The 12,251-nt window shown below is 43.2% G+C and overlaps 1 protein-coding gene across 2 annotated transcripts in view; it reads right to left on the bottom strand.

The window, feature by feature from the left end:
* Positions 1 to 5,933: 5,933 nt before the first annotated feature.
* The window catches only part of SERAC1 (serine active site containing 1), an 85,977-nt gene continuing 79,659 nt past the window's right edge, over positions 5,934 to 12,251 (bottom strand). For both annotated transcript variants that reach the window (XM_089669725.1, XM_089669726.1), the window contains exons 14-17: positions 10,860 to 10,957; positions 7,935 to 8,117; positions 7,025 to 7,168; positions 5,934 to 6,212 (exon numbers count right to left, since the gene is read on the bottom strand). In XM_089669725.1, coding sequence (XP_089525851.1) covers positions 6,073 to 6,212; positions 7,025 to 7,168; positions 7,935 to 8,117; positions 10,860 to 10,957 — 565 coding nt within the window. In that variant the 3' untranslated portion in view covers positions 5,934 to 6,072. The remainder of the gene's footprint in view (positions 6,213 to 7,024; positions 7,169 to 7,934; positions 8,118 to 10,859; positions 10,958 to 12,251) is intronic.

The raw sequence follows: 12,251 nt of genomic DNA on the forward strand, positions 1-12,251 counted from the left end.
TGATCTTAGACTGTGTGCTGTACAGTACGTAAAGCACTACATAAATTACCTGTTCTACATAAATAGCAGTAATAGCTGCAATTAATAAACAAATGTTCAAATTTATTCATCTGGAGTTTTCATCAAACTGTGTGACCACTTGCATTACTTTGCAGAGCAAGTTGTCAGTATCTCCCACAGGGACCAGGATAATATCATCATATAACATGAGTTTTTCATGTTAGTTTCAGAGCACAGTATTTAATCACATTGAGGATGCACCTCTCATCAACACTCCAGACTTTGATAAATGCAGAATGAAAGAGGATGCATCATGTCCAATTTTCTTCCACCAGAGTGTCAAAGTGCCCTTTGCATTTAGAAAGACTACAAATAAAGCCAGGGGAATTCAGCATGGCAATTACTCCAGAAATCTGGAGTTATTCAGCTACATGCTACCTAATTCACTATCTTTAAGATGTGTTTTCTTGTATCTTGTACCACATAAACAATTCTCACAGTTCTTATTAGAACCTGTTCTTATAATCAGTGACAGCTGAAAGTCATATTCACAGAGCTGTTCAGACACCTTTCTTATGGAGTCTGAAAATACCAACATAGGGCTAGACAAATAAATTCACCAAGACTGGTGCTAAGTTTAACCACTTCCTGTCCGGACAATTTTACCCCCTTCCTGTCCAGGGCAATTTTCAGCTTTCAGTGCTATCACACTTTGAATGACAATTGCGCGGTCATGCAACACTGTACCCATATAAATTTTTTACCATTTTTTGGAGACAGATAAAGCTTTATTTTGGTGGTATTTATTCACCGCTGGGATTTTAATTGTTTTTGCTATGTAAATGAAAAAGTCAAAACATTTTGAAAAAAAGTGTTTTCTTATACAATTTTGCAAATAAATAATATTTCATCATAAATCTTGGCCAAAATTTATTTCGTTTTTTTAGTAAAAAAAAAATAAGCCAAATTAATTTATAACCAAAAATTATAATTTTTAAACTTTTTTTTACATGTTTATTTTATTTTTTTTATATTATTAGAACGGCTTAGAACGAGTGCATAGAAGAAGCAGTTAAACGCAGCAGTTGAACTAAAGCAGGAGAACTCAAGCAGCAGGAAGACACAACAACAGCCAGAAGCTCTACTGCACGCTGGACAGACTACAAGCAAACACCCTGGGAAACCTCTTACATGCCTGAGACCCACTCTGTGTACCTTTTATATAATACACCCCCTCTTCTCCTTATCATATTACTACCCTCTGTTCCCAAATCTCATTTCTTTACCCCTCTGCTCCACCCCACAACCTGTACATCTCCCCCTCACTGCTATCATCTCCCTACTATTGCTCTCTTCACCTCCCCAAAATGTCTCTTCCACTCCTCCTTCTCATTTTCCTCTCCTCCATTCCCAAAATCCATTCACTATATCCCTCTGCCCCACCCAAACATTTGTATATCGTGTCCTCACTGCTTCCCTCACCCCTCTATGACACCCACCACCTCCTCCTATTACTCCACTCTCCCACTGACCCCAACACCTCCACTAGGAGTTTCTCACGCTCCTGCACATCCCGCTCCCATGCCACCTTTCTCACCCTTCTCCTCCTCCTAGCCGCGGGGGACATCTCCCCGAATCCTGGCCCTACACCTCCCTCACCCGCTCAACACCCTCCCACCTCCACGTCCTACTGCAACCCCCACAACTTAGTATCTGTCCCCCTGCTCCCTAAAATCTCCCCCCCATTTTCATGTGCACTCCTGAACGCCCGTTCAGTGTGCAACAAGCTTACCGCCATCCACGACCTCTTTGTTTCCCGCTCCCTCAACCTCCTGGCGATCACGGAAACCTGGATCCAGCCCACTGACTCTACCTCCCCTGCTGCACTCTCCTACGGAGGTCTCACCTGGACCCACTCACCCAGGCCTAACGGTTGTAAAGGTGGTGGGGTTGGTCTGCTCCTGTCACCGCAGAGCACCTTCCGAGTCCTCCCAAACCCCCCCTCCCTATCCTTCTCCTCCTTCGAGGCCCACTGCCTCCGACTATTCTCCCCAACCCCCCTGAAGATTGCTGTGATATACCGGCCTCCTGGATCCATACCCCGCTTCCTGGATGACTTCTCCTCCTGGCTACCCTTCTTCCTCTCCTCTGAGCTACCCACCATAATTCTAGGGGATTTCAACATCCCTGTCAACCTCGACAACCCGGACACAGCCCGTCTCCTCCACCTAACCTCCTCCTTTGCACTTGCACAGTGCATACAATCCACCACCCACTCCAACGGAAATATCCTGGACCTTGTCTTCTCCAACCGCTGCGCTCCCCACAACCTCACTAACACCCCCTTCCCTCTCTCTGACCACAACCAGATTACCTTCTCTATCTCCTCGTCCTCCAATGCCTACCCCTCCAAATGTCACACTACTACCAGCCGTAACCTCCGCAACCTTAACCCTGCCTCCCTCCACTCTGCAGCTGATCAACTCCACGACCGCATCCTCCCCCTATCCTGCCCCGACTTGGCTTTGACTGCCTACAACAATGCGCTCTCAACAGCCCTTGACTCACTAGCGCCTTTAACCACACGCAACATCAGACCCCGACCGCTCCAGCCCTGGCAGACTGATCACACCAAAACCCTCAAACGACAAAGTCGTGCCCTGGAGCGACTATGGCGCAAAACCAAATCCCAACAAGCCTTCACCCGCTATAAATCTGCCTTCCGCACCTACACCTCCTCCCTCCATGCTGCCAAACAGGCCTACTTCTTGACCCTCATCAAGGCCCTCTCCTCCAATCCTCGCCGACTCTTCTCTGCCTTCAACTCTCTACTCTCTCCACCCCCACCTCCACCCAGCACCTCACTCACTGCCCTTGAGATTGCCAATCACTTCAAAAACAAAATTGACACAATTCGCAAGGACATTGACGCAACTCACACACCCTCTCAACCTGTCCCCTCTCACACAGCTACCCCCTTATCCCCCCTCCCCCTCAACATAACCCGCAGGGACTTCGTCGCTGCTCAAACTCTCTCCAACCCCCTTCACCCTCACTCAGCTACCCCCTCATCACCCCTCTCCCACAACCCCACCACTGCTCTGACCTCCTCTTCCACCCCACCCTACATTCCTCATACTGAAGCTCCCCCCACACTCCGCACCTTTGACCTTACTACCATCGAGGAAGTCTCCAAGATCCTCTCTGATGCCCGCCTCACCACCTGCCCCCTCGACCCTATCCCCTCACAACTCCTACGACCTTCCTCCTCCTCCATCCTACGCTCCCTCACCCACATCTTCAATCTCTCCCTCTCCTGAGGCACTTTCCCCTCCCCTCTGAAACATGCACACATCACTCCCATACTTAAAAAGCCCTCCCTGGACCCCAATGACCCGAACAACCTCAGACCCATCTCCCTGCTCCCATTTACATCTAAACTCCTCGAGCGCCTAGTCTACGCCCGCCTATGCTCTCACCTCAACGACAACAACCTCCTCGATCCCCTACAGTCCGGCTTCCGTCCCCTACACTCCACCGAAACTGCCTTACTCAAACTCTCCAATGACCTTCTAACCGCCAAAGCTAATGGCCACTATTCAGTGCTCCTACTCCTTGACCTCTCTGCGGCCTTCGACACAGTCGACCACCCCCTCCTCCTCAAAAAACTACACTCCCTCGGCCTCAGAGATTCTGCTCTCTCCTGGCTCTCATCCTACCTGTCACAACGCTCCTTCAGCGTTACCTATAATGCTACCACCTCCCCCTCACTCCCCCTCTCTGTTGGGGTCCCTCAAGGTTCTGTCCTCGGGCCCCTTCTCTTCTCCATCTATACCTCCTCCCTTGGCCAACTCATACACTCTCACGGCTTCAACTACCACCTCTATGCCGACGACACACAAATCTATCTCTCAACCCCCCACCTCACCCCCTTGGTCTCAGCCCGAATCACACACCTACTGAGCGACATATCAAACTGGATGTCGCTCCACTTCCTTGAATTGAACCTCTCCAAAACCGAGTTTCTTGTCTTCCCCCCAGCCCGGACACCACCCCCCATTGATTTCTCCGTCACATCCAACAACTCCACCATCAAACCCGCCCTGCAGGCCAGAGTACTGGGTGTCATTCTGGACTCCAACCTATCCTTCCAGCCCCAAGTCCAATCTTTAACAAACTCGTGCAGACTCCACCTCCGCAACATCGCCAAAATCCGCACATTCCTAACCCCAGAAACCACTAAACAGCTCATCCACTCCCTCATCATATCACGACTCGACTACTGCAACTCCCTCCTCACTGGCCTGCCTCGCCGCTGGCTATCCCCGCTTCAGTCGATCCTGAATACGGCTGCCAGACTCATTCACCTTTCCAACCGCTCTGTCTCCGCCACCCCCCTCTGCCAATCCCTCCACTGGCTTCCGATTGCGCAACGGATCAAATTCAAAATCCTAACGCTGACGTACAAAGCCGTCCAACATACTGCCCCGAACTACATCACCGACCTAATATCCAAGTACCACCCAACACGCACACTCCGCTCCTCACAAGACCTCCTTCTCTCTAGTTCCCTGGTCTCCTCCTCCCATGCCCGCCTCCAGGACTTCTCCAGGGTGTCACCCATCCTCTGGAACTCCCTGCCCCAACCCATCAGATTATCACCTAGTCTCCTCTCCTTTAGGCGCACCCTGAAAACCCATCTCTTCAGGGAAGCCTACCCCACCCCCTGCTAACTTGCCGACCTCCTCCACTCTTCCTACCACTCCATCCCCCACAGCTATCTCCTCCTGTGCCGCCACCCCCTCCCTCCTAGATTGTAAGCTCGAAAGAGCAGGGCCCTTGATCCCCTCATGTTTTGCATTGTATTGGTATTGTTCTGTCACATGTTCTGTCCCCCTTTGTAATGTACAGCGCTGAGCAAACTATTGGCGCTTTATAAATACTGTATAATAATAATAATAATTATTATTATTTATTTTTTTTTTTTACATACTATCACCCTAGCAGTACAGTGTCTACTTGTGGGGGGTGATGAAGATTTATTTTTTTTTTACACTGATTGCTTTTACACTCATATAGGATGTAAAAGCAATCATTTCTTCTTCTCTCTGTCTGCATTCTTGCAGCCATTGAGAACTACTGAGTGAGCTGTGATTGGTCATAGCTTGTCACATGGTACAAGGCTATTGTGAATAGCCTTGTACCATGTGACCTCTGTGATCATTCACAGATTTCACACGTAGTAAGCAATGATGTCACAAGTGACATCTTGCTTACTACTTTGCATGTGATCACTGATTGGCCAATCAGTGATCACATGATCGGGACCTCGTACAGAGGTCCCGTCCGACGATCGCTGTTTCACTGTGCCCGGAGGACACAGCGGGCACCGGATCGCGATGCTGCGCGCTCCCAGGGAGCGCGCACAAGCAGGGTGCGGGAAGGCCATTTATAAAAGGCCACCTGACCCTGCAGTGCCACTGTCTGGCCGTTTATATACAACGGCCGGACGGGAGGTGGTTAAACAGGAGCAATTTCTTATACTTATGAAAAATTGTGTATATAATCCTAAATTATAGTGTCCATAGTACAGACACCTCTGGGAATCCTATACTGCCAGAATTTTGACAAGTAGTAAAATATCTATTAGTAAAATAGTCCTCTTACATAATTATTTTATACTTTCTATTGTCAAGAAAAATTAAATTAATTTCAATAATAAAAATTATTTGATAAAATGTAGAATATCGATAAATCTGTGTTCATAATTTTTGGCAGAAACAAATTAATAGAAATGAAGCATTATTAAAAGCCAACCTGTGCATATGTACCTTTAAACATTCAATATTCGCATTGTCATTACTCTATAAAACCAATAAGTGTGTTTCTTTCTTTCACAAAAATCTTTTTACAAGCATGCTGACCACAAAGTGTTGAGTTTTAAAATATATTTATTATATTATTTGTTTAATTTATACATGGTTAGTTACACATTTGGCAGTCATGTTTAAGCAACAAAGTAGGAACAGTATGGCAGACATTGAGGTAAACACGTAGAGGGGTTTGAACTAGTCATTGTGTCCCAATACCACCTGCTAGAGCGTCCACGATAAACTGCAAGGTGCGTTGGTAAATGAATGAGTCCTTACTTTTTGGCTTACAAATATTAAGATGGTTAACGTCTACGGGAATGAGATCACCGATGCCTAAATCTAAACAAATGAAGAAAAAAAGTTAATTTATAAATTTACAGGAGTAATTATGAATGTTTGTAAATAGATTAGTAGAGTATATTATATTTCTAAAAGCATTACTATGCATAGTTAAATGTACTAGTTTACTTGTTAAAATATTATTTAAAAGCTAAGACTATACATAGGTAGAATTCCTATCTGATAGGCACTGGAATAATAAAACACACACTGACAGCTTTGTTGTTACAGGGAATCTTTTGTCTTGGGCCCTTGGGAACATCCATCGAAACCTCAAAGGGGTGAATGAAGAATTCAGTAGGGTAAGCATGATTTTTGCCTTTTTTTATAGAAATGTTAGTAAGGATTGCATGGTTAGAGCAGGGTGATGGCTTCAACCTTACCTTTACTAAGCAAAACCCATTTTCCATGCCCATGTATGGCCCCAGGCCCACCCTGTCTGCATAGGCTGGATTTCTCTGATTTCTGATATAAACACCATTCCAGAGCTCACCCATCATCACAAATAACCAATAAGAGTGCTTTAGGAGTCACTTATAGAGTTCTCATTTGATATTAGAATGCTGGGTGGGCTTATCACTCAAGTTAGAGAAGTCAAATGACTACTGGGATAAAATCAGTAACCTGGCATGACATGTAAAGAGTGCAACGTGTTCAATAGGCCAGAGCATAAAAAGAGCAGTATAGCATAATATAAAAATATAAAACAGAATGTATTTGTATCAAGCAAATATATTGAATTGTGTACACTTTAAACTGCAAACTAAACTCGGTTTCTAAAATATTAACACACATTGAGAAGATTTACTTACCTGCTGATTCTACTGGCACTACATGCAATTTCATCATACTGCCTATACGAGTTGGCAATTTTTCTGCAAAACTCACTACTTTGAAGTTCTTATTTTTCACAATTTCGTGGAACTCTTCATTTAGCTGTTTTAGTGCAGGTGAATCTTATATGGAAAAAAAAGTAGAAAAAAAATTATGACTTTTTATAACATTATAATGCCTAGCATGGTGTTAGTTCCTGGTACTTGCTAGACGGCTAGAGTAAGGATTGGTAAAGTCACTGCTGTGCTGTTTACTATTCCTGCTGAAGAGGAAGGTGTAACTGAGGATGTGCAGTGCAAGGATTTCCCTGCTTCTACCTAACTCATTCAGTGGATCTGTGCCTCCTCCTTCACTTCTGTTTCTTGATCGTTACTCATCAGATTACTAGTTATCAGGGGGCAGCTCTGACATGAGGAAACAAAACCCTGCCTCTAACAAGATGGCCACTTCCACACAGACAAGTGCGGAATAAGGCATGTTGAGTCAGTAATAGGCAAAAGTTCCGTTGCAGAGAGGCCACAGGTATCACTGGTGACTATTCCTTTGTCATCTACTTGCCTTTTTTGGGCACAGCTTTCACAGTTCAGGTCCTCTTTAAGGCACTGATAAGACAAAAGCAAGGGTACCTTTTTTCATTACCCTAAAACTTCTCTCTAATAATGTGGCTATAGCATGGTGTATACAGTGCAGTTAAAACATACTTTAACGTTAATTCTAATGTCTACATTTGCAGCATTTTCTTTTATAAAGAGTCTTATTTCCATGTTATTTCCTTAGTGTGGAATATAACAAGGTATAATAATACATGCAATAAGGAAGTTTCTGCTTTATGATGAATATCTTCTCATGCTACCTAAACACAACTAAACACCTTGTGCTTTAACTTACCTTTGCTTAGCTCCTTAACCTCTACTGATGGAAACAGCAGCAGCCTTGCATTAACAGAATATTCTGCTAGTCGAGATCCATGATGGGGAACACTAAAGAATGCAATTCCAAGTGTATTCTTCACTAAATCATGCATGTCTTCATCCTTAGAGGCATTTACCAACATTTTTTTCACCAGCAGACCTGCAAACACAAGTTGAACATATATCTTTGTTTCTCTATTTGGACTATGAAGAGGGCCAGTTTGTTACAGAAGGACAGGTGGAAATGTTTGGAAGGGGGTTGGTCAGTAAGGTACAATTTAACCACTAGCCTACAGGGCACTTATACCCCATTCCTGCCCAGGCCAATTTTCAGCTTTCAGCGCTGTCACATTTTTAATGACAATTGTGAGGTCATGCAACACTGTACCCATATGAAATTTTTTGCATTTTTTTTTTTAGATAGATAGAGCGTTCTTTTGGTGGTATTTAATCACCTCTGGGTTTTTTTATTTTTTGCTAAACAAAGCAAAAACCACAGAAAATTTGGAAAAAAAAAGTTTTTTTTCTTCGGTTTTGTTATACAGTTTTGTAAATAAGTGATTATTCTTTCTTTTTTTTCACTGATGTGTGCTAATGAGGCTGCAGTGATGGGCACTGATAGGCTGCACTGATGGACACTGATGAGGAGGCACTGGTAGGAGGCACTGATGAGCATTGACAGGCATCACTGATGGGCACTGAAAGGCAGCACTCATATATGGCACTAACTGGCACTGATAGGCGGCACTGACTGGCACTGATGGGCAGCACTGATAGGTGGCACTGACTGGCACTGATAGGTGACACTGAAAAGCAGCTCAGATGGGCACTGATATGTGGCATTGATGTGCACTGGTAGGCACTGGTATGTGGCATTGATGAGGCACTGATGGGCACTGGCAGGTGGCATTGATGGGCACTGATGGACATTGACAGGTGGCACTGCTGGGGCTACACTGATCATCAGGGCACATGTCCCCTCTGAGGAATGTCAATTAGCTGCTCTCCTCTCGAGCTGTCAGCATGACAGCTCGTGAGGAGAGAAATGCCGATAACCGTCATTTCCCTATTTACATGCGATCAGCTGTGATTGGACACAGCTGATCACATGACCAAGCCGACATCTTCGGCTCTTTCCGTTAATCGGTGATCCGCTGTGTCCGAGGGACACAGCCCACAACGATCGCCGCACTGCGCGTCCCCGGAACCACGCATGCACAGTTAGAATGGGAGGACATCATATGACATCCTCCCAGAACGAGAGAACCGCCTTGCGCCCGTCATTACCTTATATGGAGGGCAGGAGGCAGTTAATGTAGTCCCCAGACTGCTAATTTTTTTCTTTTTTTGGAGAAGGAAGAATTTTCTCTTGAAACAGCAGCTCAATTCTAAGGATATATTGGCTGTTATGATTATAATGAGTGAAAGGCCACAGGTTCTTCAACTGTCTATAAAAATTTTAGTCCATGTGCTTTGTCCACTGAGCTGATATCTCTAGAAATGGAGGGGGATGCTTTTTCAGTATAACAGAACTCCAGGAGTTATTTATAATGCATACTCACATTGGTCCATCTTGGCACAATGTAAGTATGCATTAGTCGTACATGACAGACAGCTGGGAAGCTGGAAATCACAGTAGTAGTCAAAGCAACTACAGTGATAGCCACAATCTTCCAGATCCTTCTCAGGTTCTATGTGAGCAGCTGCCCCACTGCACAATGACCACAGGGGAGGGTCACTCCCTCTGCATCCCTACCATTCATAGAACACCTTGTATTTTTTTTAAGGGAATACAAGGCATTCTCTGATTGGACAAGTGGAGGGGAGGGGCAGTGTAGCTTGCTGCTATGTGGTACTGTGTCCCAGCAGCAAGGAAGAGACAGATGAGCTTTGCGGCAACAAGCCATGCCTGACAGGTACCCATACAGGTGGTCTGGGCAAGGCAGAGCGTTAACATAAGTCTCTAGGAGAGAGAGAGACTGTTATGTCTGACTAAAATGTTAATTTTCTCAACAGTTGCTCATTAGTTTTGTTTGCAACTGATTTATTGAGGTTCTTCTTCAAGGTAGGCTCAAATAGAGTATTAGCTTTCTGTCTTTATTTTGTTTACAGGGTTTGTAATCCTTACTGACTCTGAGTATAAACACACCTTCATTTTTTCATCTTCATTTCATGGGATTAAGGGAATTTGTAGTTTAAAAAATTTAGTTTGGAAGTAAGACAGCTTCTGTTATGTCGGTTCGATTCACAGGAAATTACAAGGATACTGCACTTCTGGCAAGATCACCAGTTTTTTTTCTGTTCTTGAAGAAAATGTTTGTAGCCTGAAAATGTAAATTAATGCAGCCACCACAATTAAGTACTGGATAGTTTTTTTTGTTCTTTGTTTTGTAAATCCTTTAATGTAAACTAAACTGAACTGAATTTATTCTCTCTTGAGAAAAGGGGATTAAGAAGGGGTATGATCAACATGTATAAATACATAAGTAGTCCATATAGTGTCCTTGGTAGAGGGCTTTTCACCTACACACACTCAAAAGCTGCTTCTAGCAAGCTCAGCAGATTGCTTTTTGAGTTCACTAGATTACATTTGAGTTCACTTAACAGCAAGGAAAACGTATTATCAGTAATTAGCTATAATACAACCCTCAAATATTAGCTACCAAGGCCTTAAATTAGATGTGGCACGTCTCATAATTAAACATCTTCGTTCGTTGTGCATATTCAATACAGTATAAAATCACATTTCTTGACCTAGCATTTCTTCTACGGGCAGCTATTACCATGTTACTTCTTTATTTTTGTTTCACTTTTTTAAGGCTTTGTAAAAATTCAACATTTTATTCAAACACTGTACTTATTCTCTAAAATGTGTTTAAAGAATTCATAGCCTTGAACTTACCTCCCATGCTGTGTGATACCCATATTATTGGTCGTTCCCCAACACCAGCAGTCTTTAATTTGCTAAGAAGTTCAGTACTTCTATAGGCCATAGACTTTCTGCAACAAAAACAAAACTGTTGTGACTCTTAGTGACATGCTAAATGTTTACTTTTTTCCTCACTTTAAAAAACAACCATTTTATCACATTTAATAGTGTTCTACAGCTTTCCTTTAGATAAAAGCATGCTGCTGAAGAACATTTTCTGTTGGTAATATAATCATTTTATGGCTTAACTATACTTTGCTTTTATTATTTTCCTGCGCTTAGTTGAGTTAATAACCAACTGAGGGTCAGGCTAAAGTCAGAGTTGTCATTAAAATGTATTAACGTTTTACTATTTTAATATACATTCTGTTAGCTACTATAAGGGCAAAAAGCAAGAAACTCAGAACTCAACGACATAAAAGCGGAAATGTTGGGTTTTGTGACAGAGGATGTCAGCAAAGTTATATCAAAAGAATATAGTGAACAGAACAGAATCTTGTTCAGCCATACGGGTACTGTACCAATGGCTGCATGTGGCTGCCTTGATGTTCATAACTAATGTTCATATTTGTAGCACAAAATAAGGAATCGTGTCTTCTGTGCTTCTATTTGAAGTTTTCCTTAAGCTACTTTAGCCACAAGTTGCACCTAACTTGCACGGCACTGATAGCTGTAAGGTATGGGGACTAGCTAAGCCTTTTTAACATTTGTGGTACCACTCATCGGCTTTAGCTGCTACCTTTCGAGAATATAGTGAAATATGAAACACATCCATAGGGTTCACAGAGATTGCTTGATAAACTAGCAGTAGTCAAAACCAGCCAAGCATAGATGGTACCAAGATATCAAACAGAAATATAGTTAGGAGAGTAAAGCAGGCAATAGATGTCTTAGTTTTTTTCGTTCAACCTATGGGTTGAACCTTGATTGTGTGGATGGGAGAATCCTCCCTATTGTGTCGTTGTATTCTGACAATGGGGAGACTTGCACACTGTTGGAATACAATGATCAGCACTACAGGCTATAGCCTTTAGCGGTGATAGGGCAGCTAAAATATGACATGGTGGTTGTTCAGAAGTTGATCATACTTTAATGTTTCCATGATGTTTTTAAGTCTATCTTTTCTCATTTATGTGTTTCATTATAGAAGTAGCAGGTAATCAAAGTATTGCACTGTATGTTAATTGACAAATTTAGGTTTAATCTCTTTTGTTGAGTTTTCAAAGTTTACAGAAGCAAACAAAACAACATAGAAACCGTGTATCAAAGAAAATGCACTTTCCATCACCAGTACAATACATAAGATACACATAGAATGCTGCTGCATTTAGTAAGAAAAAGAGCATAAACCCACTCTGTGTACCA

Source organism: Staurois parvus, unplaced genomic scaffold, assembly GCF_062004578.1.
Source record: "Staurois parvus isolate SC_StPar_1 unplaced genomic scaffold, SC_StPar_1.0 ptg000081l, whole genome shotgun sequence".
NCBI classification, from domain to species: Eukaryota; Metazoa; Chordata; class Amphibia; order Anura; family Ranidae; genus Staurois; species Staurois parvus.